Raw genomic sequence first — 23,745 nt, forward strand, 5'->3', positions numbered from 1 at the left:
GTGTGTATGTGTGTGTTTGTCTCTGTTTGTTTGTGTGTGCGTGTTTTTGTGATTTACGAGGACAATTTTGTAAGTTACAAATTAGTAATTACAAGGTTATTATGCTATAAATGTGATTTATGAGGACATTTCTAGTGTCCCCATAATTCAAATCACTTATAAATCATACTAAACAATGTTTTATTGAAAATGTAAAAATGCAGAAGGTTTTCTGTGAGGGTTAGGTTTAGGGGTAGGGTTAGGTTTAGGGGATAGAATCTATAGTTTATACAGTATAAAAGTCATTATGTCTATGGAAAGTCCTCATAATGATAGGTAGACCAACATGTGTGTGTGTGTGTGTGTGTGCGTGTGTGTGTGTGTGTGTGTGTGTGTGTGTGTGCATCCTGTAGCTCCTCTATGTTTCTGTTTGATTTACAAATACTCCATTAAATAAAATAAGGCTGGGCACAGAAATGCATCAATTATTCAACTACAAACTCTTCAGACATGTTTAGTAAGTTCTGTTCTGTGTTTTGTGTGCAGTTGTGTTCTGTTGTCAGTATCACTGTTTTTAGATAAATAAAACGAGTTTTCTCTTGAACGCCCCAATGTCGTGAGGGGTGCGTGAACTGTTGCTCTCGTGTCCTATCATGAACACACACAGGAGATCAACGGTCAGTGAACATTTACACTAAATAATACATTATATTTCAGTTTCTCATCAAATCTTATCGTATACTTTCATAACAATCATGAGTCTCATGAATAATTAATTAGACTTCTGAATGATACTTTTGTGTTCTTTTGAAGCTTGAAGAGGTGTCACCATAAACTGCCATTGTATGACATCACTGAGCACAACATTTATTCACAATTTCTCCCAAGAAAGTCATGTAGTGTTACAACAACACAGGGGTGAGTAAACAATGACTTACTACTCAATTCTGTGTGAACTGTCACTTTAAGAACGATTGAGCTGCATGTTAAACAGCAACCGCATGATGGCAGCACGCGCGGCAGAGATTTTTCCTTCAACTTCCGGTTTGTGTGATGTATGCGGAAGCTGTGAGCATCATGTCCGTTTGTTGGAGCATCGCAGCGGTTATGACTATTAATCAGATCGCGTTATTAACACTCTTAAAACATCTGTTTCATATACAGAAAGTTTAGTGATAGTTACGCGTCCAACATGTTTCTATTAAACTCTAGTAAGGAGCTAGTTAGTCTAGTTTGAGATTACACGCGGAGGATCTGTGATGAGTTACACCGGTAAATATACATTGTAAATGTGTTTCTATTCTTCTGCATTTACTCATCATATCAGTGCATGTGTTGTTACATAAAATATAATCAAAATGTGCCTAATTAAATGTTCCAGTGGATTTCTATTAGTTTGTTTGGAATTACAAATATAAAAAACGAAGATAAATATTATGTATTAAATAACCATATAATCATGCATAGTTATGGTAACAAAATAGACCGATTTTAAAGAGATATTCCGTGTATAATACAAGTTGAACTCAATTGACAGCATTTGCGGCATAATTTTTATTACCACAAAAATGAATTTCGTCATTTCACTCCTTTTCTTTAAGTCTGTGTTACAGCTAGACACTTACAATGGAAGTCAATGGGGTCAAAATTATAATAAACTATTACAATATTCCAGTTTAAACTTTGTAAAAAGACATTAATGTCTTTGATTTGGTGAATATCAAGTTACCATTGTGTCATTGTCGTAATAATAACTCTAGTAATCTGGATTATTATAATAAACATAGGGATGAATATACAGTATATATAAAGACTGGTCAATCAAAATGGGGTTTTCAGTGATCGATTCTTAATATACCAAACATGTGTTTACATCCTTGATAGTAACCAAGGTCTTTTAAATTAGATTAGATTTTGAATGGCTGATGCTAATACTTATTTTCTATAGTGGGCCGAGATAATGCTGATATACATATGGGTCGTTCCGTGTCAAATCAACCTGAGGTCCCCAGTTCAACATTTCGATTTTTATATTTTTTTCTTTCTGATGAAAGAAAGGCATAAATGAAGATGAAAGCAAAATATAAAATGCCATGGATGAATATTGACGGAGTAATCCATTATTTTGTAGATGTTGGTCAAAATGGCAATTTTCGCCTATGATTTTAGAGCAAATCTACAGGTCAATAAAATACCCTTAGAAAGGTGTCAGCATCATGATTGTATTTGTACACAGAGATTGGTAGATCTGTTCCTAAAATCAGTTGACTTCAGCACCTCTTGTTGCATTATATCCCAATGGTGACAGTTCAAAAATGGGAAAAAGGCGCTTCTCGTGTTCTTTTTTCTGATGTTGGCGTGCTTATAACTCCAGAAGTCTTAAAGATATCTTAATATCCTTTTAGATTCTGGTTCAGAATGAACTTGTCTTTTGGTATCTGCGTTTTTAAGGCCCTGTATGTTTCAGTCCCAGAGATATGGGGCTCTCAATGTGGCTCCAAGAGTAAACTATTAAATCGTACACATTTTTAGTGGGCGAAAACCAACTGTGGGTCACTTTGTATAAAACTGATACTGATTGTCTGAAGTACAAATAATGCTGAAACTAGAAATGTACCTTTTAATTATTCAATTTGAGCATTTCAGTGTCTTTTTGGCACTCAGACATTGTTACAAATGGGCATGTTCTATGCTCAGATCAAGATACACTTCTAGTTCTAAACATCTACAAGATAATGGATTACTCAGTAAATATTCATTCATGGCATTTCATATTTTGCTTCCATCTTCGAGTATTTCTTTCATTAGAAAAAAAAGTATAAAAATGTTGAGTTGATGCAGAATGACATATATAATGTAGGCCATTTAAATGTAATTATAGCAGTTGAGATGTACACATGCACTCTATTGACCTAATATCAACATTTTACCAGCAGGACCATGTCAGTGTCGAAACTCTCCTGCCAACATTTCTAAACCATTCTTCACATAACCAATCTGTTTGTCTGCTTTCTGTTTTCTTGAAGTGTTTGTCTGAAGCGTGTTTGTCCTCCGTCATGGCATCTATAGTCAGTGACACGGCTGAAGCTCTGGATCTGTGTCCGGAGTATCACCTCTACCTGAAGCCCATTGCCAAAATGACCATCAGCGTGGCCCTTCCTCACCTGAAGCTGCCCGGTAAATCCATCTCTAACTGGGAGGTGATGGAGCGGCTGAAGTCCATGGTGCAGCCAGAGCAGTTCTCCTCGCTCCGCATCTCCAAGAGCACCATGGACTTCATCCGCTTCGAGGGCGAGGTGGAGAACAGGAGTGTGGTCAAACGAATCCTGAGCAAACTGGAAGGGAAGAGCATCAAACTGAGCGGATTCACCGACATCCTGAAGGTGAGCTGCTTCTCATGACTGAGAGGAGTGTTACTGTCCTCCATGAAAGAGGACATTCATTTTTACCATTAGGTTTTGGGGTCCTAAACCACAGATTATGTGCATAAGAATGTGTTTCAAATTTAGTGTGTGGCCCTGTGGCCTGTGTGTGACTGTCCTCATCATGAACTGTGAAAATGTGAAGATGAGGGAGGTTTATGTGGAACTACTTCCATGTTGATACTGACCAGTCACAGTATTTAAAGGGCACCTATTATGGCATTTAAAATGTTCCTAATATTGTTTTGGGAGTCCCCAACAACAGTTTTACATGCATGCAATGACAAAAAACACTTTTGTTGTCTTATAATATGCATTTATGTTTACCTGATTTGCTCACCGACTCCCAAATGATTCGTTCAACGACTCATTTTTCCAAACCCCTCCTTTGCGTGACGCTAATCTGCGGTGATTGGTCAGATGACCCAGTCAGTTGTGATTGGTATACTCTGTGCAGAGATTGTCGGAAACGGAACGCACTACTAAACTAACTTGTAGTAAAAAAATCAAAATCAGAGAAGGAATTTGAGTTGATTTATGTTAGCGATCATAGCCCAAAGTTCGGTGGTAAACACCCAATCAGTTATTGTTTGCGTTAGCCCAACGCATAAACATATTGGTAAAGCACTGCATTACTACAAGTTATTGCTCTATTCTTTATGACAACTCCAATAACATCGACAAACATTTCACTTATTTCAAAAAAATTGACATTGGAGACCTAGAAGCTGCGCTGAGCGTAACGTACACAACACACACACATACTTATTAAGCTAAAAAACACATAAAAGCAACAATTATTAATAATACTTACAGGTTGTGATTCGGAGGAGGAAGCTGATCCAAATAAACTTGGTACTGAACCTTCCTTCAGTATCAACCGGCTCATGAATCCACACTTGAAAGCATTCATGTTCGTAAAGCAATCGTCATTAAAATGAGGCGAACACAGCACAAGGTTCGGGCTATACTTGTGTGGTATAGTTGTACATATAAACTCTAGCCACTGATTCTTCACATGCTCGTCCCTGGGCAGTGAGAAAAAAGGTCGCTTTTGATACGCACTTCAGAACACAGCGTCTTGTTGTCGACATGATGTTTTCTAGTTTTCCCTGGTGTCTGCGCGTGCAATGAGTGGGCGCGGCCAATTTGATAATTTTTCGTCTTGACGTCACAAGGAAAAGGAAAATGACTCGTTGGAAAATCGATTCATTACATTGACTCAGAGTCGACTCCTACTTTTGAGAGACAATAACTTTTTTTACGGTGAACTTTCATATATAAAACTTTGCAGGATGTTTTTGTTCACTTAAATCTGTTACACACTACATGAAAGGTCATTTTCAAAATTCCATAATAGGTGCCCTTTAACTACAAACACTCTCCATTATGCATCAACTCAGGTGCGGTCGGCTGAGAATAAAGTAGACTTCCCGACACGCCACGACTGGGACTCGTTCTTCAGAGATGCCAAAGACATGAACGAGACGGTTCCCGGAGAGCGTCCAGACACCGTTCATCTGGAGGGGCTTCCCTGCAAGTGGTTCGCGCAGAAGGACGCTTCTCTTGACAGACCTTCAGAGGCCGTCCTGAAAACGGTTTTTGAGCAGTTCGGCAAGATCCGGAATGTGGACATTCCCATGTTGGATCCGTACCGCGAAGAGATGACTGGGAAGAACTTCAACACCTTCTCATTCGGAGGACATTTGAACTTTGAATGTTACCTGCAGTATCAGGATCACACGGGCTTCGTCAAAGCCATGGACTCGCTGAGAGGAATGAAGCTGATGTTTAAAGGGGACGACGGGAAAGCCGTGGCCTGCAATATTAAGGTGTGTTTTTTAAACGTTCTCTCTCCTGTGTCCTCTATAGATCAGTTTAGCCATCATGTTGCGATGAGATTGAGAAACATTTTGTTCTACAACATCCTCATACACTTTATTATGTTTAAGCCGCTCATCCACACTAGAATGGCGTTTTCCGTCACCAAAAATGGAGTGTTTCGAAAATGCTCTCTGTTACCTCATACTTTGGAAAACGACGATGTTAGCTTTCAAATTCCACATTTGAGGTTTGATTGTGTAATCTGTGATGTTGAACCAAACGTGAAAGTCTCACGTAATGTTAAAGGGATCGTTCACCCAAAACAAAATCAATTCTGTCATTTATTCACACTCATGTTGTTCCAAACCCGTATGACTTTTCTTTCTTCTGTGGGTCAAATGGAGATGTTAGGAAGAATGACGGCCTCAGTCACCATTCACTTTCATTACATCTTTTTTCCATGAAAGTTTCCATACTTGGTTAGTTGGTCTCCCAGCCTGGCCAAACTGGTTCAGCTGATCTGGTTTGATGGTTTTAAAGGGGTCATGACATGAGAAACCAAATTTGCCTTGATCTTTTGGTATATAAGAGGTCTTTGTATCATTAAAACGTCCTGCAAGTTTAATATTTTAAGACGTCCTCCCCATTCTAAACGAATCATTTATTTAATCAAGCTCAAAATACAGCTCGTTCTGGATTCATGGTTAGAAGTGACGTGACGGTTAGAAGTGACGTAACAGCGTTTGCATATGACCGCCTCCAGCACAAGATAACTACGCTTTAAGCGCAAGACAACTACGCTCATTTCGTATCGCCGTGCGCCTCACAAGTGTTCAGTCGATGGACAGCGAGTTCTGACAGAGACTACTTGTGCACAGGAAAATTACGATGCCACACAGATGTGCTGTTCCTGGCTGTGGTCAAACAAAACCTCTGAATAAGCTGCCGAAAGATCCAGACGTCAGGGAAAAATGGATGTAGTTTATTTTTTGCGGACGACCCAGTCACGGCAGTGTTAAGTTAAGCGTTTGTTCTGTACATTTTAAGGATGACTGTTTTGAGAACAAATCTCAATATGATGCTGGCTTTGCCAGAAAACTGTTGCTCAAAGATAAGTCCGTGCCGACTATTCTGGGAACAACGACGACGCAAACTGTAAGTAATCTATTTTAAACTTTAAACTACTTTTTAAAGCGCAATTTCATTCATTATGAATAATCACAGTGTTTTTACTTAGTTTACTTGCATATTGTTCTGGCTGGGGGCGTCAATAATTGATACATAGGCACTGACGTTAGCCAATCATAACAGTGGGCGTTAATACTGAAGTCTTAAATGGAAAACGCCCCCAAAACAGACTGTTTGAATCAGAGGATGAGAAACAGGGTGGGAAAAGGTCATAAATCACTAGATTTTAAAAGTTTTTCTTAAAAAAAAATATATTAATACTATAATTGCACCTAAGGGAACATAATAATACAATAAAAAAAACCCATGTCATGACCCCTTTAAAGGTGTTTTGGACACTTGTCAGGCTGTGAAACCAACTCTCTCACCAGCTAAACTCTGTCTGGTTCAGACTGGGAGACCATCAAAATGATATTAAACTAATTAAGACCAGCAAAATCCACCTTAAGTCCAAAGTAGACTTTGGTTTTGATGTGAACGCTTCTCGTCTTCATACAGTCAACTGCACAGACCGTTGGCGCATGCATGCTATGACCAATGATATATTGGACTATTTCTCTTCAGGAGTTTAGACCCATAAGATGTCTTTATAGTAGGGATGCACCAATATGAAAATGTTTGGCTTGTATCGATTTTAACCAAAAAACATAGACCAATACGAAATGCAGCCTTTTATGGTTTAGTAATTGTGCAAGGCCATATTTCAAATTTGGAAATTCCCAATGCATTCTAACTCCTCGTGGTGGCGTAGTGACTCGTCTCAATCCGGGTGGAGGAGGACGGATCTCGGGTGCCTCCGCATCTGAGACCGTCAGTCTACGCATCTTATCATGTGACTTCTTGAGTGCGTTACCATAGAGACATAGCGCGTGTGGAGGCTTCACGCTATTCTCTGTGGCATCCACGCACAACTCGCCACACGCCACACCGAGAGCGAGAACCACATTATAGTGACCACGAGGAGGTTACCCCATGTGACTCTACCCTCCCTAGCAACCGGGCCAATTTGGTTGCTAAGGAGGCCTGACTGGAGTCACTCACCACACGCCCCACCGAGAGCGAGAACCACATTATAGAGACCAGGTTACCCCATGTGACTCTACCCTCCCTAGCAACCGGGCCAATTTGGTTGCTAAGGAGGCCTGACTGGAGTCACTCACCACACGCCACACCGAGAGCGAATACCACATTATAGTGACCACGAGGAGGTTACCCAATGTGACTCTACCCTCCCTAGCAACCGGGCCAATTTGGTTGCTAAGGAGACCTGACTGGAGTCACTCACCACACGCCCCACCGAGAGCGAGAACCACATTATAGTGACCACGAGGAGGTTACCCCATGTGACTCTACCCTCCCTAGCAACCGGGCCAATTTGGTTGCTAAGGAGGCCTGACTGGAGTCACTCACCACACGCCCCACCGAGAGCAAATACCACATTATAGTGACCACGAGGAGGTTACCCCATGTGACTCTACCCTCCCTAGCAACCGGGCCAATTTGGTTGCTAAGGAGACCTGACTGGAGTCACTCACCACACGCCCCACCGAGAGCGAGAACCACATTATAGTGACCACGAGGAGGTTACCCCATGTGACTCTACCCTCCCTAGCAACCGGGCCAATTTGGTTGCTAAGGAGGCCTGACTGGAGTCACTCACCACACGCCCCACCGAGAGCAAATACCACATTATAGTGACCACGAGGAGGTTACCCCATGTGACTCTACCCTCCCTAGCAACCGGGCCAATTTGGTTGCTAAGGAGACCTGACTGGAGTCAATCAGCACGCCCTGGATTCAAACTCACGACTCCAGGTGTGATAGTCAGCATCAATACTCACTGAGATACACAGACCCCCTGAATCGTGCAGCTTTAATGGATATCATACCGATATCTCAGAAGTCAAAGTCTGCTGGTGTCAAAGTGTTTGATGGTTTCTCTCATCATGTAGCCTGTAATACTGTAGGTAAGTGCCACTATCACAACAGTCATATCTGTTTATGGCATTTATTTTGCATTAACGTGAAAACTAATGAATTATAAATAACCCATTGGTTTTTCATATCGGTGTTTTCATGCTTATAACCGATTTGCTGATGGTTTCAGTTTGGTCAATAATTGGTTGATAAATATCGGCAGCTGATACATCGGTGCATCCCTACTTTATAGTCTTTCAGACTGGAGTTATGCAAATGCAAGTATCTCCAGACGTCCTCACACACGTGTTCTTGATGAGCACAGCCACTGTTGTGGTTTCCACCCTTGATGTTTAGCAGCGGTTAAATCATCTTTGATTAAAGTGTTCGTGTCTGACCGAAGTAACTTTGGGCCAAATCTCAAACTACTAAACCTACATTATAACTATACAGTGGCAAGAAAATGTATGTGAACCCTTTGGAATGAGCTGGTTTGGTCATAAAATGAGATCTAAACTTCATCAAAGTCACAAGTATAGACAAACACAATGTGCTTAAACTAAAAACACACAAACAATTATAATCTTTAATTTCTCTAACACGTCCCATTAAACATTCACAGTGCTGTGGAAAAAGTAAGTGAACCCCTAGGCTAATGACATCAACAAAAGCTAATCAAATCAATGAAATGAGATTGTAGGTGTGGGTTAGAGCTACTTTGACTTATAAAAAGCACTCAAACATTTTGAGCATCTGCTGACGTGGACCACGAGATCTCAGGAGACCTACGATCAAGAACTGTTGCTTTGCAACTGGAAATGGTTATAAAGTTATCTGGAAGAGTTTAGATATTCATCATAAGAATATGAGCTGAAGCAGTTCTGTAAGGAAGAATGATCCAGAATTCTTCTGAACGTTGTGCAGGTTTAATACCGGAAACACATGATTGAGGTTACTGATGCCAAAGGAGGATGCCAAAGGGTTCACTTACTTTTTCCACAGCACTGTGAATGTTTAATGGGACATGTTAGAGAAATGAAAGATTATAATTGTTTGTGTGTTGTTAGATTAAGCACATTGTGTTTGTCTATACTTGATGACATCACATTTTATGAGCAATTAATGCAGATAAGGGTTCACATACTTTTTCCTGCCACTGTATATATAAATAACTGTATGCAAAAGTCTAACACCACTTTTGAAAATGCGTCTATTTTGCATAATTTTATCATTTAATATTCATTTTATATCAACTTTTCTTTAAATATTTGTAAAAAATCTTAACTTAATTTTCAAGTTTTAAAGAAATTAAAATAACATCATTGCAGTGTGGTCTCAGACTTTTGGATCCCACTGAATATTGAGTGATATAATATTTATGTGTGTGTGTGTGTGTGTGTATATATATATATATATATATATATATATATATACAGTATATATAAATAACCTGTATTACATTTTATCACAGTTGTTCCTGTTGCCAAGTTCAGTAAAACTTGTCAATGCAGTACAGAAGAAAAACTGCTATTTGTCAAAAACCTTATTATCTCATATAAACAAAGTCTGACTTACATTCAACAAAGCTCTACTCAAATACAGCACTAATGCAGATTTCATTAATTAATCCTGCAGTTCTTCAGGCGGAGAATATATAAAGAGGCTGTAGTACAAGCGGGTTGTGTGTGCAGCTCTGTTAATGAGATGAAGTCTATTCTCTATAGTCCTTCAGGAACACTGTCACTTTAAGAGCTTTAATTAAATGTTGAGCCTGTATTATTATTATTTCAACAGACCAAAGACACCAGACAGCATGTGAGGCTACAGAAGATTAATTTAGTCGCTCTTCATTATGGCAGTCAAAAACTGCACTACCGTTTAATGAAAACCTTTTGAGTTGGCAAATATAACGTTTGTGCTTCGCTAAACTCAGTCATTGAACTGTACAGTGAATATTTGTTTTATTATTAATAAAATCTGTGAAATGAACGTCATGGAGTACATTGGGAGAACTGTTGTGATGTATAAATACTTTACACTTTTAAATAAAACAATTTTTTTATACATTGCAGTAAAGAAAATGAGGGGGTATAATTTGCCAAACTGGCTCTGACAATAGGCCTCAATTAAAGATGCTGACTATCACATCTGGAGTCGCTACTTCACGAGTTTTGAATTCAGGGCATGCTGAGTGACTCCAGTCAGGTCTCCTTAGCAACCAAATTGGCCCGGTTGCTAGGGAGGGTGGAGTCACATGGGGTAACCTCCTCGTGGTCACTATAATGTGGTTCTCGCTCTCAGTGGAGCGTGTGGTGAGTGACTCCAGTCAGGCCTCCTTAGCAACCAAATTGGCCCGGTTGCTAGGGAGGGTGGAGTCACATGGGGTAACCTCCTCGTGGTCACTATAATGTGGTTCTCGCTCTCGGTGGGGTGTGTGGTGAGTTGTGTGTGGATGCCGCGGAGAATAGCGTGAAGCCTCCACACGCGCTACATCTCCACGGTAACACACTCAAGTCACGTGATAAGATGCGCGGATTGACGGTCTCAGACAATTGGGCATTCCAAAAGAGAGCAAAATAAACTATATTTAAGACCATTATGATTTTCATCATTGTGACATTATTATTTTATTTTCGTTTTTTTACTCCTTTTCTCCCCAATTTGCCCAATTCCCAATGTGCTCTAAGTCCTCGTGGTGGTGTAGTGACTCGCCTCAATCCGGGTGGAGGATGAATCTCAGTTGCCTCCACGTCTGAGACCGTCAATCCGCGCATCTTATCACGTGACTTGTTGAGCGTGTTACCATGGAAACATAGTGCGTGTGGAGGCTTCACGCTATTCTCCGCGGCATCCACACACAACTCACCACACGCCCCACCGAGAGCGAGAACTATAGTATATTTTTCAATATTCTAGTATGTTTCTTATATATCAAAATACTTATATGAGTTTCCTGGCCTTTGTGTGACCCAGGAGAGAGCATATGAGGTTACTAAAAGTGTTGTTGCTGCAGAGGCCACAAAGAGCACCCAGCTGTAACAAAATAATGAGACTAAGGACCTTGAAGATAGACTAAAGCCAAGTTTCTACCAGTAAAAAGATATCAAAAGGCTCTGTGAGATAATGGTGGCAAATAGTATCCATTGGTTACAAAAATAACAAAGGGGCACAGAAATGAGGTAATGCCAGATAACAAACTGTATAGAAGAGGAGGTTTTGGACTAAGACAGTCAGAACGGACAGCTGGCCGGTCTCATGTTTGTTGGTGTTCAATAAACTACAATTTTGGCATCTGGTACTCAAGACTCCGAGAGTTTTCTTACAACTTAGAGAGATTCATCACGATAGTCCACGACAGAACCACATTATAGCGACCACGAGGAGGTTACCCCATGTGACTCTACCCTCCCTAGCAACCAGGCCAATTTGGTTGCTAAGGAGACCTGACTGGAGTCACTCAGCACGCCCTGAATTCAAACTCACAACTCCAGGTGTGATAGTCAGCGTCAATTCTCGCGGAGATACCCAGACACACTCACATTGTGACATTATTTATAAAATGCATTTATACATTATGGTAGTTGTGTTTTGTACTGCTGTTTTAAATAATCACAGTAATTGTTTTACTGTAGTTCATTAAATAATTAATGTATAAATCAGGCCAAATTTTAGTTAATAAAAATAAAAAAATTCTCTCTCCTTTTGAAATATGACATTGATGTTTTTGTGAGTTTCACCCATTTATTTATTTACCTCCGAATGTTTTTAGACGTTCAGATGGTTTATTTGAAGACATCACATTGTTGTTTTCAGGTGACGTTTGACACGACTAAACACCTGAGTGAATCTTCAGTAAAGAAACGACAGCAGGAGCGACTGAAGCTTCAGGAGCTCGAGAGACAGCGAGAAGAGCACAAACGACGAGAGAAGGAGGAAGAGGAGAGACGCAGAGAGGAAGAGAGGTATTCCCTTCATCCATACGCCTATTTAATGCAGCAATACATAGTAATAAGCAGCAATGTTCTCTTATATACATTTTAATTTATGTAAAACGTGACTCAATTGAATCCTTGAATCAGACGCTTTTTAACTGATTGATGGAAATGAATTGAACACATTGGTCTGATTGTTCACCAAATGTTTATGAAGCTGATCGTGTGCTGATGTTTCAGAAAACAGCATCAGCAGGAGGAAGAGGAGAAAGAGAGGAGACGAGAGGAGAAACTGCGTAAACGTGAGCAGAAGCTGAAGGAGAGAGAGGAGAAGAAGAACATGAAGAACATGAAGAAGATGAAGAAACATCAGGAGGAAGAGCAGAAGAAGCTTCACCTGAAGATCGCCTTGGAGGAGAGGAAACTCCTGCTGGCCCAGAGGAACCTGGAGTCCATCAGACTCATCGCAGAGTTACTGAGCAGAGCAAAGGTCACATGACATCTCCTCAAAAGTCCAAAGTACTGGTACTTCAGTGCCAAGTCGATACTAGATGCCACGATACCAGTGTTTTTGCAGTACTGTTAGCAACCGAGCACAGACTAAATTTAATACTAGCGCTCTGTCTGACTGGCACACGACGGATTTCAAATGCTTACACACAAATTTGACGTGTGGTATAAAAACCAATGCACAATTAATCCATTTAAAATTGTGAAAGGTCCAAGTGTGACTATTAAACCACAAAAGAATGCAATATAATTAAATATAGTCTGCATGTGCTGCACACTTTAAAGTGAGCATGTGACACTTCTCATATGCTCAAATTACTCGCCGTGTCATAATACACTGTATATTTCTGTACTTAAAACACTGCAGTTTATGCTTTAATAATCACACTGGGCCATTTAAACAAATGCTTCTCTAGAGGTTTGAAGCATCAAAAACACACAAACGGGGGTCTGTGTGTCTCAGCGAGTATTGACGCTGACTATCACACCTGGAGTCGTGAGTTTGAATCCAGGGCGTGCTGAGTGACTCCAGTCAGGTCTCCTTGGCAACCAAATTGGCCTGGTTGCTAGGGAGGGTAGAGTCACATGGGGTAACCAAATTGGGCTGGTTGCTAGGGAGGGTAGAGTCACATGGGGTAAGCAAATTGGACCGGTTGCTAGGGAGGGTAGAGTCACATGGGGTAACCAAATTGGGCCGGATGCTAGGGAGGGTAGAGTCACATGGGGTAACCAAATTGGCCCGGTTGCTAGGGAGGGTAGAGTCACATGGGGTAACCAAATTGGGCCGGTTGCTAGGGAGGGTAGAGTCACATGGGGTAACCAAATTGGGCCGGTTGCTAGGGAGGGTAGAGTCACATGGGGCAACCAAATTGGCCCAGTTGCTAGGGAGGGTAGAGTCACATGGGGTAACCTCCTCGTGGTGGTGATTAGTGGTTCTCTCAATGGGGCGTGTGGTGAGTTGTGTGTGGATCGTGGAGAGTAGCATGAGTCTCCACATGCTGTGAGTCTCCGCGGTGTCATGCACAACGAGTCACACAGAAGCGGAGGCAACTGAGACTCGTCCTCCGCCACCCGGATTGAGGCGAGTAACCGCGCCACCACGAGGACCTACTATGTAATGGGAATTGGGCGTTCCAATATTGGGAGAAAAAGGGATACAATTTAAAAAACACACAAACTGAAGCGCTTTCATGTCAAAAAAAAGTGTTTACTTGATTTATTAAGCATGCATGAAACATTGCACAGCTCATATTGGGGCATTTTCTACCTTTACAAAGGTAAATACAATTATTATTGTATCATTAATAACGTTTTATTAAGGGTATTTAACACATCCAGATATTATTTTGGTAAATTGTATTATTTATTACATTGTAGCATTTGGTCATTTTAGCCGTTCATTTCCAACCGTGGATGGAAGTAGAGACGGAGATTAGAGATGTAACGGGTGTTGAAGTGTCTCTTCATCATGCAGCAATTTTGACTCATTATTGGGGTTTTGTACAGAGTTGTTGAGAGTTACTGTTTGTCTCCTCAGATGCTGAAGCAGCAGCAGATGGAGCGGCAGAAGGTGGAGCTGGCGCGGCTGCAGCAGCTGGAGGAGCGCAGACATCTGCAGGAGGAGGAGCTGAGGCGAGTTGAGGGCGAGAAGGCGCGTGCTCTCGAACTGCAGCGGAAAGAGCGCGAGCTGCGTGACAGACTGCTGGGAAACCTGCTGAGGAAAAGCACAGACACGGACCCACAGGACGCGAAGACCCACGAGAACGTCGGTAGTGATGTTGATCTCCCGATCGGTGATGCACAAACGCACGTGAACGGGGTGACAGCTCAAAGTCAACGCAATAAAGACGGGAAACCACGACGACAAGCCAAATAATCAGGTCAAACAGGAGGTCAAAGGTGACGAGCAGGACAGGATGCAGAAGGACAAGCGCAGCAAGCATGAGCGCCGCCGAAACAGCAGGAGGCGGAGCCACGAGCGCAGGAGTCGCAGGAGTCGCAGTCGCAGCAGGAACCGTCAAAGGCGCAGCCGCCAGCGCAGCAGTAGTCGCAGGAGGAGCAGCAGCCGAACGGGACGTGCTCGCGGGAAGCGTAACCGAGCGAGTCCCGAGCGCCGCAGGAAGTACAGTCACAGCCAGAGCAGCAGCAAGAGTCGCAGCAGTCGCAGCAAGAGTCGGTCGTCCAGTCGAGATCGTCGGCATCTCTCTTCCCAGCGCTCCAGACGACACTGAGAGAGCGGAGAGCGTGTTGAATGGCAGTGAAGAACAACACACTACTGTCTCGCTGCAGAATCACAGGAAGTAAATAATTATGTTTTGCTTAAGGAAAATGTTTAGGCCCCATTTATAGGACCGTTAAGATTTTTTTTTTGCACTGTGGAATTATTGTCATGACATTAAAACACAATTCAGGTTCCCCCAAATTCTCATAACTGCGTTCGGATATTTATTTTTATTATTTTATTTTTAAGTAATTTGCATTATTCTCAATGATGATTCTCATGAGTTATAGCAGTCATTTTTTTGTACTATTTTATAAGTAATAATTGTTCAGCAAATTAATGAAATATGGTATTTGTTTATTTAAATTGCCATTTTCAAACAAAATATTTTCATACAAAATTCTTATTACTGCGTTTTTTTTTTAATTATTATTCTCAATGATTATTCTCATTACTGATAGAGTAATTTTTTTATTGTTATTTGACAGTAAAATTTATTTAGTAATTAATTTTATTATTTTATTTTTAATAATTTGTATTATTCTCAATGATTATTCTCATTACTGATATACAGTAATTTTGTAAAAAAAAAACATTACATTAATAATTTTACAGTAAAATTTATTTAGTAATTTTATTATTTAAATAATCTTTTTTTAATTTTGTTATTTTTTAAATATTTGTTTTTATGAAATAAGCACGAAAATTTCAAACTAATGTCATATAACATGAATTTGACTGTAAAATTACTAATAAAAGTAGTCAAAATAAAATGTGTATTTCAGTGAAGAGAATCAATATTGAGAATAATTAAAAAATAAAAAGATCAAAGGTAAATAACCCGGATGCATGACAATAATGAGACTTTGGAGGGAAAATGTGCTTTGTCATAATAATAATGTTGCAATGCACACAATCTCAGCGGTCATATAACAGGGTTCAGTTTCTTTAACCAAACAATTATGTTTAAGTGTTGAAAAAAGGCGCGAGTGCGATTAGAGAATTAGAATTAGCCGCTGCAGTATCGCAGCTGTACCGTATCTGTATTTAGGATTTAAACCGGAAGAACGATCAGACGGGTGAAGCTGTTTTCTCTCTTTTATAAGAACACAGTAGTGATTTTCTTTGAACCTTTATTTCACTTGTTGAATCACATGATGTGGCATGAGCAGGGTCATAAACATAAGACTACAGCTTTTTTATTGTTTGTACTGTTGTAGTGTTCAGTTCTTTCATTATTATTTACTCAATAGACCACAAATCTCTGTTTATTACTTGAATTTTAATTTGACATTCATTTAGAAAATGTTTTGAGATTTGTTCCATTTATTTCAAGTAGTTCAAAGTCGGCGCTGTTTTGTTGTGATGCTCTTAGAGTAATTAAGACGTTTGATGGCTTGCCGTCGTTGTTTCATGATGAGCGCAACTTTGTTTTCCTCCGCACAACATCGTACTTGCAATTAAAGCAATTAAAGCTCCGTGTTTAATGGGGGAACAGCTACTGAAGGAAACTGAATAAACAGTGCTATGATCCCAAAAGGTATCTTCATTCAATTTACATTAAACCGTCAACATTACATGTATGCTGTTTGTTTCTTCTTTTCTGTATAAAACTGCATCTATGCTTTATTTTGCTTTCAGAAATGTTTAATAAATAGTTACATTAAAATGAATACATAAACTATTTTATCAAGTATTAATATTCATTAGCCTAATTGGCACATTAAAGTCACAGTATATTTGACTTAATCTGACTTATTTCCTGTTGTAGTATCTGAGAGAAAGTTTGTGTTGATACGACAAATCAATCAAAAGTTCCAACATTACAAATATAATTTATCATAGTGTCCAAAAACATCTCCAAACGAATAAAAGATAATAATTGTACATAAGAACTAATTACACATGCAAACACAATAATGACTAAAGGTTTGCATAGCATGCACACATGATTTTAGTCATGAGATTTCACAGAATGAGTTTCATTCTGTGTCATTTGAGTCATCATTGAGTCTGTGTCATGTATTTGGCGCCATCTCCTGGTGGTCATATGTAACATTGTGCTTCATGTGGATTATCTAATGATCTATACATCTGATTATCTTGTGTGTGGACTCGATTGAAAGATAATCACAGACTCTAAATAATCATATGTGACAAAGGCATAAAGAGACCTTATATAGGGGGCTGGTAAACACTAAAGTGTGAGCCTGTATCAGTGGATTGTGGGTTGTGAAGGAGCATATCATTGGTTTGACCCTCTGAACGAATAAGTCTCATTTACTTCAAGTGTGTATCAGTGGGCGTCTTTTGACCGGCGTGTTGCTGGTTTAGTTCAGTAATCTCGTTTAACAAGGAGAGAAATGGGCTGGAGTAATTAAGAGAACAAATGACGTTACAATGATATCAGGACTTAATTAAAACCTGTAATTACTTTGAGGCTATGTTACCATTTTTGTATGCCATGAGGATCATGCACAGCAGTTCATAAAATGTTGTGCTTTATTGCCATTTGTGGGGAAAGTGCTTATGATGAGCTCTTAAGCACTGACATAATCTCTTAGTAGACATGCTGATTTACAGTATAATTACACTGCTTACGGTAGTAAACGTTTCTGTGCTTTATCAGTGGATTAATGACCCAAAAACACATAAAAGACGTTCATTTGTTGCCACCTACTGGTGTAAAAGTATATGTGGGAGGGCAGAGGGCGGGCCAGGTCGTGATTCCACACCCCGGCCCCATATCAGGCTAATTAGCCCTTGAGAGAGGGATAAAGGCCGACCGAAGACAGCAGTGCGAGAGTGAAAAAAACGCTTACTCACCGGTTCTCCGATACGCCGTAGCTTGGTTCTCAGCCGCGCCTCCCCGGGTGTACCTCTGCACCCTGGCGGACAGAACGCCCCGCTGCGTTTTTGGTGGACGGTAGGGGCCTCCCCTGCGCTGGCAGCGGTAACCACTACAGGCGGTTGATTGGGAGCCCCTCCTCCCCTCGCTGTCGGCGGCCGTTCCTCCGTGCAGATGGCTGCTCCTTTGGGGTGGATGGTAGCGACGAGAACACCACTATGGCGCATCCCTCCTCGTTCCCAGTGTAAAGGGATTAATGGACAGGAGGAGGCGAAAACCGGATTGACAATATAAATAATAGTTTAATATAAAACTGAACCAAAAAGACAAACACACACCGGTGTCGGACAGCTGTCCGTAACACTCTCTCTCTCTCTCTCTCTCTCTCTCTCTCTCTCGAGGGTTAATCGGCCTGATTGGGGGCCGGATGTGCGGAATCATGACCCCGCCCTTCGCTTTGACTTTCTAATGCAGAACACAAATGAAGATTTTTAGAAGAATATTTCCGCTCTGTCGGTCCATAGAATGCAAGTGAATGGTGACCAGAACTTTGAAGCTCCATAAAGCACATAAAGGCAGCATAAAGATAAACTCCAATGGTTTAATCCCTGTTTTCAGAAGTGATAAGACAGGTGTGGGTGAGAAATTAGATAAATTGTCATTTCTTTACCTGACCAGTAGGTGGCGATATGCACGAAGAATGCGAAACGCCAAAAAACAAATAATGTGAAAGTGAAAGTGGAGATTTACAGTTAAAAAAAGGACTTGAATATTGTTTTGTTTCTCACCCACACCTATCATATCACTTCTGAAGACAAACCATCTGTTGATGCCGCTCGTGTTTGATAAGAATGATTTTGTCAGACTCTATTTGCTGCATGTGTGTTGGGAGTGTTCGAGCAGCTGCATGCGTCGGAGCGTCTGCTGTCTGTGCAGCAGTGAGGATGGGACTGCACGTCTGCTGGCTGCATGTGTGGGTCTCGAGCTGCTGACCCCACACACAAACACTGATGGTCAAGATAACAACATTATTCACTGATGCAGTCAATACTATAGAAGAGTAAGTCTTTCTCTAAGAGTTGTCATGGCAACAAAGGTGTAAAATTGTCTATATCTTTCCACAGATGTGGTTAGTGAGTGATTTAATGACAGTAAAATCATGTTAACACACATATTGTTTATGTCTTGTGTCTATAATTTTGAAACAGTATTTTAATGTTTACAGATTAAACCCCATTGACTTGCATTGGAAGTGTCTCACTGGAACACACATTTAAAGAAAAGGAGTTAAACTTTTGTATTAATCAACATTATGCACAAATGCTGTCGACTGAGATTAACTTGTATTGCACCCGGAACATTCCTTCAAGAACAGTCTTGTAACTGTGTGTACTTTTGTTTGCATTTTGACTGCACAACAGACATACTTCAATAGAAAAACCGTCGGCCTGCCGGTGTGTTTGTGTTCAGTCTGCCTTTGAATTCCCCCTCGAGGTCGAGCTCTCCAGAGATGAAAACATGCTATTGAGCGAGCGCACACTTTAAAAACATCTTCAGAGCCGAGAGCGTCTGCAGAACTGTCCATTTGAGGATTTGTAAGCGCCAGTGTTCTCCATGAAGTTATTTCACGAGCTGAGGAATCATCTCTTATATAAAGAGCTTGACGTTTGGGCCCTTGAAAGTGACATCACACATTGGATCAAACTCAGCATGGGTCACAAGATGCTTGTTTAGCGGGCATTCTCTATTTGCAAACCCCTTACTCTTATCAAATATAAGATAACTTAACTCACACCCTTATAACAAAGCTCATTGAAGGGCGATTTACATTTACATTTATGCATTTGGCAGACGCTTTTATCCAAAGGGACTTACAGTGCACTTATTACAGGGACAATCCCCCCGGAGCAACCTGGAGTTAAGTGTCTTACTCAAGGACACAATGGTGGTGACTGTGGGGATCAAACCAGCAACCTTCTGATTACCAATGTATTATACAGAGCACTTATTACAGGGACAATCCCCCCGGAGCAACCTGGAGTTAAGTGTCTTACTCAAGGACACAATGGTGGTGACTGTAGGGATCGAACCAGCAACCTTCTGAGTACCAATGTATTATACAGAGCACTTATTACAGGGACAATCCCCCCGGAACAACCTGGAGTTAAGTGTCTTACTCAAGGACACAATGGTGGTGACTGTAGGGATCGAACCAGCAACCTTCTGAGTACCAATGTATTATACAGAGCACTTATTACAGGGACAATCCCCCCGGAACAACCTGGAGTTAATTGTCTTACTCAAGGACACAATGGTGGTGACTGTAGGGATCGAACCAGCAACCTTCTGAGTACCAATGTATTATACAGAGCACTTATTACAGGGACAATCCCCCCGGAGCAACCTGGAGTTAAGTGTCTTACTCAAGGACACAATGGTGGTGACTGTGGGGATCGAACCAGCAACCTTCTGAGTACCAATGTATTATACAGAGCACTTATTACAGGGACAATCCCCCCGGAGCAACCTGGAGTTAAGTGTCTTACTCAAGGACACAATGGTGGTGACTGTGGGGATCGAACCAGCAACCTTCTGAGTACCAATGTATTATACAGAGCACTTATTACAGGGACAATCCCCCCGGAGCAACCTGGAGTTAAGTGTCTTACTCAAGGACACAATGGTGGTGACTGTGGGGATCAAACCAGCAACCTTCTGATTACCAGTTGTGTGCTTTAGCTCACTACACCACTACCACTCCACATTTGTTGACGTCGAAGTTCAGTTTGGTATCTGTAAATAAATACATGGACAGGGGCGGACTGGCCATCGGGAGAACCGGGACTTTTCCCAATGGGCCAGCCAGGATAAGCTGAAATGTGCTGTGCCGTGTTATGCAGAACGGTTCACAAAACGGTGCCGCGATATGCAGAAAATGACAATTTCTGGTCCAGAGTTCCCTCCCTCCTCCCAACAACTTTTGGGACAGTTTCTATGTAAAATCCCGGGCCGATTTCTCTTCCCAGTCCGCCCCTGTAAATGGTTATCACGTGTGAATCGTGTGATACAATAAAGACATCAAAGAAGTGGAACGTGTTTATGATGTTGTATCTTAATGTTACACTCAATAAGCTCCAGACGTGCAGATGGAGGGGTGGGGTCGCTGTCGTAACGTGGCGGCCCATTTCAACTTATCGCAGCCCATTCTGCCCTGTTTCGTTGCCGGCCCACCGGGAAAATTCCCAAACTTCCCAATGGCCAGTCCGCGCCTGGGCTAGTGATTCTGCAAAAAGCTTGCATTCATTTCAAATCCTCTATAAGCTTTTGTTTTAATTCACGACGGCACAGCCTGGCACACATCACCATCTTGGGTCATTTAGCTCATTAGCTTTACGCCATTCGGCCTGCGGCCCAGGAACACCTGGCTAGCACACGCTCGGTGCACATGGCTCTTCGGAGCAGCAGCAGTACACAAGCCTTGTTGATAGATCTGCTTGATTGGGGATTGGCTATGTCTATGTGTGCAGCAGCATGTAACACATGTGCTAACTCCGTATGCATGTGCTTTTATTGCAGTGGCCAGTCTTCGTACTTGCTCTGCAGCAGCAGCGTAGGAGATCTAGTCCGCCAAGACCAATAACCTCAAGTCATGTGACTGTGAGCGCCAGAAGTTTAACCCTCAAATGACACTCTAGAGCCTTGTGAACAGCATTCAGACGGTTTTTATTCTTTTAAATTATTAAAAAATTACAAACACAAGAAACATGAGAAAGAAAACACTACGATCAGCATAAAAACACTTTATAGTCCATGTTAGAAGCAGTGTTTGAACACCGTAACGATACGATGATTTTACTACAATGTGAATTTCCCTTGTGCCACATGAGTCTGTTTGGGCAGTGCCACGCTGACCACTGGGTGGCACAAAAACCCAGTTTTGCTTGACCTTTTGACCTAGTTTGTTTTAAACTGCAATTCTATAATCTGACTTTTTACAGCTCCACCTATAAAAAAATATATATTTATATTATTAAATGTCACATGTCTAGAATTCAAATGAACACATTTCTAAATCCAATCCTTTTGAGCTCTTTGCAGTAGTGTTTACTCCAGTGATCAGATTTGAGGGTCATTTTAGGGTAAATGACAAATGTATCCACAAGATGGAGCTGTAAAACGTGATGATGTACACATGCAAACCCTTACACACACACACACACACACACACACACACACACACACACGCTGAGGCAGTGTAGAAATATAAATTTACTTTTATGCATTTGGCAGATGCTTTTATCCAAAGTGACTTACAGAGCACTTATTACAGGGACAATCCCCCCGGAGCAACCTGGAGTTAAGTGTCTTACTCAAGGACACAATGGTGGAGACTGTGAGGATCAAACCAGCAACCTTCTGAGTACCAATGTATTATACAGAGCACTTATTACAGGGACAATCCCCCCGGAGCAACCTGGAGTTAAGTGCCTTACTCAAGGACACAATGGTGGTGACTGTAGGGATCGAACCAGCAACCTTCTGAGTACCAATGTATTATACAGAGCACTTATTACAGGGACAATCCCCCCGGAGCAACCTGGAGTTAAGTGTCTTACTCAAGGACACAATGGTGGTGACTGTGGGGATCGAACCAGCAACCTTCTGAGTACCAATGTATTATACAGAGCACTTATTACAGGGACAATCCCCCCGGAGCAACCTGGAGTTAAGTGTCTTACTCAAGGACACAATGGTGGTGACTGTGGGGATCGAACCAGCAACCTTCTGAGTACCAGTTATGTGCTTTAGTCCACTACACCATGTACTGAAGATGCTGAAATGATGCTACATATTATGTTATTAAAGTCACTCCTCTCCGTACAGTTCTCAGTTGTCCCAAGACTGTCGGTGATGTTAGGGAGAATGTTCGGGACCAACAACCTCCGACACCTTTCACTTCCATTGCAACTTTTTCCACCCAGTGAAAGTGAATAGTGACTGAGACTGACAATCTAAGACGTCATCCCTTGATGGTGGTCCATTTAATTATTCAAGAAATATATATATATATATACAGTATATAATATTATTATTATAATTAGGGCTGTCAGTCAATTACACATTTTAATCAAATTAATTAAATGGTATGTCGATTAATCAATCTAATTAATTGCATATATAAATATTTGCTGAGAAAGTCCCTCAAATAACAATCATTCACTATATTTTGATTAAATAATAATAAATAGTTATATTTAAATAATTCTAAATAATATATATATATATATATATATAAATAATAATACAGATAATTAAAATGCATTATATTATTGTGTTACACGAGTAAAGCAATAAAAAGACATGAGTTTATTTACATTATTTAACATGAACTATCAATGAACAATATTTTATAGCATTTATTAATATTAATGTTAATTTCAACATGTACTAATACATTATAAAATGTAAAGTTATATATGTGAACATTAGTTAATGCACTATGAATTATCGACAGGACTAACATACATAATGTAAATGTAGTTTGGTGGAAAGTTTAGAGAGTTGCTCACACAAAAACACAAATGGAGAATATTTGAAGAGTCTTGACGCAGCTCTTTTCAATCCAATGACAGTTCATAGTGATCATGGAGCCAGAGGTTCAGCATATGGGTTTGGAACAATATGAGGGTGAGTAAATAATGACAGAATGTTCATTTTTGGGTGAAGTGTTCCTTTAACCCTTTAATACATACCTCAGATCTTTAGCGAAACAGGACCTCATTCCACCCTCTGTACCTCTGTTCCTCATTTTTGGGTGTTATGCCCACACTGCTTTAGTATTCCTCATTTTTTTATTATAGTTTGAATAGTATAAAAAATATTGCAATATAATAAATAAATAAA

At 40.7% G+C, this 23,745-nt stretch overlaps 2 protein-coding genes across 2 annotated transcripts in view; both read left to right on the forward strand.

Moving 5' to 3' along the window:
• The first annotated feature begins 1,053 nt into the window (after positions 1-1,053).
• On the forward strand, positions 1,054-15,401 carry LOC127655390 (A-kinase anchor protein 17A-like). The gene is made up of 7 exons (XM_052143221.1): positions 1,054-1,251; positions 3,006-3,362; positions 4,805-5,233; positions 12,144-12,292; positions 12,503-12,752; positions 14,310-14,537; positions 14,704-15,401. The coding sequence occupies exons 2-7, from the start codon at positions 3,036-3,038 to the stop codon at positions 15,001-15,003; spliced, it is 1,683 nt and encodes a 560-aa protein (XP_051999181.1). The 5' UTR covers positions 1,054-1,251; positions 3,006-3,035; the 3' UTR covers positions 15,004-15,401.
• Positions 15,402-15,721: 320 nt separating this feature from the next.
• Positions 15,722-23,745, forward strand: part of LOC127654621 (acetylserotonin O-methyltransferase-like) — a 12,535-nt gene continuing 4,511 nt past the window's right edge. The window contains exons 1-3 of the mRNA XM_052141847.1: positions 15,722-15,733; positions 18,706-18,771; positions 21,418-21,451. Coding sequence (XP_051997807.1) covers positions 15,722-15,733; positions 18,706-18,771; positions 21,418-21,451 — 112 coding nt within the window. The remainder of the gene's footprint in view (positions 15,734-18,705; positions 18,772-21,417; positions 21,452-23,745) is intronic.

The sequence above is a fragment of the Xyrauchen texanus genome, chromosome 14 (assembly GCF_025860055.1).
Source record: "Xyrauchen texanus isolate HMW12.3.18 chromosome 14, RBS_HiC_50CHRs, whole genome shotgun sequence".
NCBI classification, from domain to species: domain Eukaryota; kingdom Metazoa; phylum Chordata; class Actinopteri; order Cypriniformes; family Catostomidae; genus Xyrauchen; species Xyrauchen texanus.

Excerpts from the sequence above, each read along its gene's own strand:
- LOC127655390 (XM_052143221.1), top strand. The coding sequence starts at position 3,036 with ATGGCATCTATAGTCAGTGACACGGCTGAAGCTCTGGATCTGTGTCCG. Across the intron at positions 3,363-4,804 it reads GATTCACCGACATCCTGAAG|GTGCGGTCGGCTGAGAATAA; the intron begins GTGAGCTGCTTC and ends GCATCAACTCAG. Across the intron at positions 12,753-14,309 it reads AGTTACTGAGCAGAGCAAAG|ATGCTGAAGCAGCAGCAGAT; the intron begins GTCACATGACAT and ends TTGTCTCCTCAG.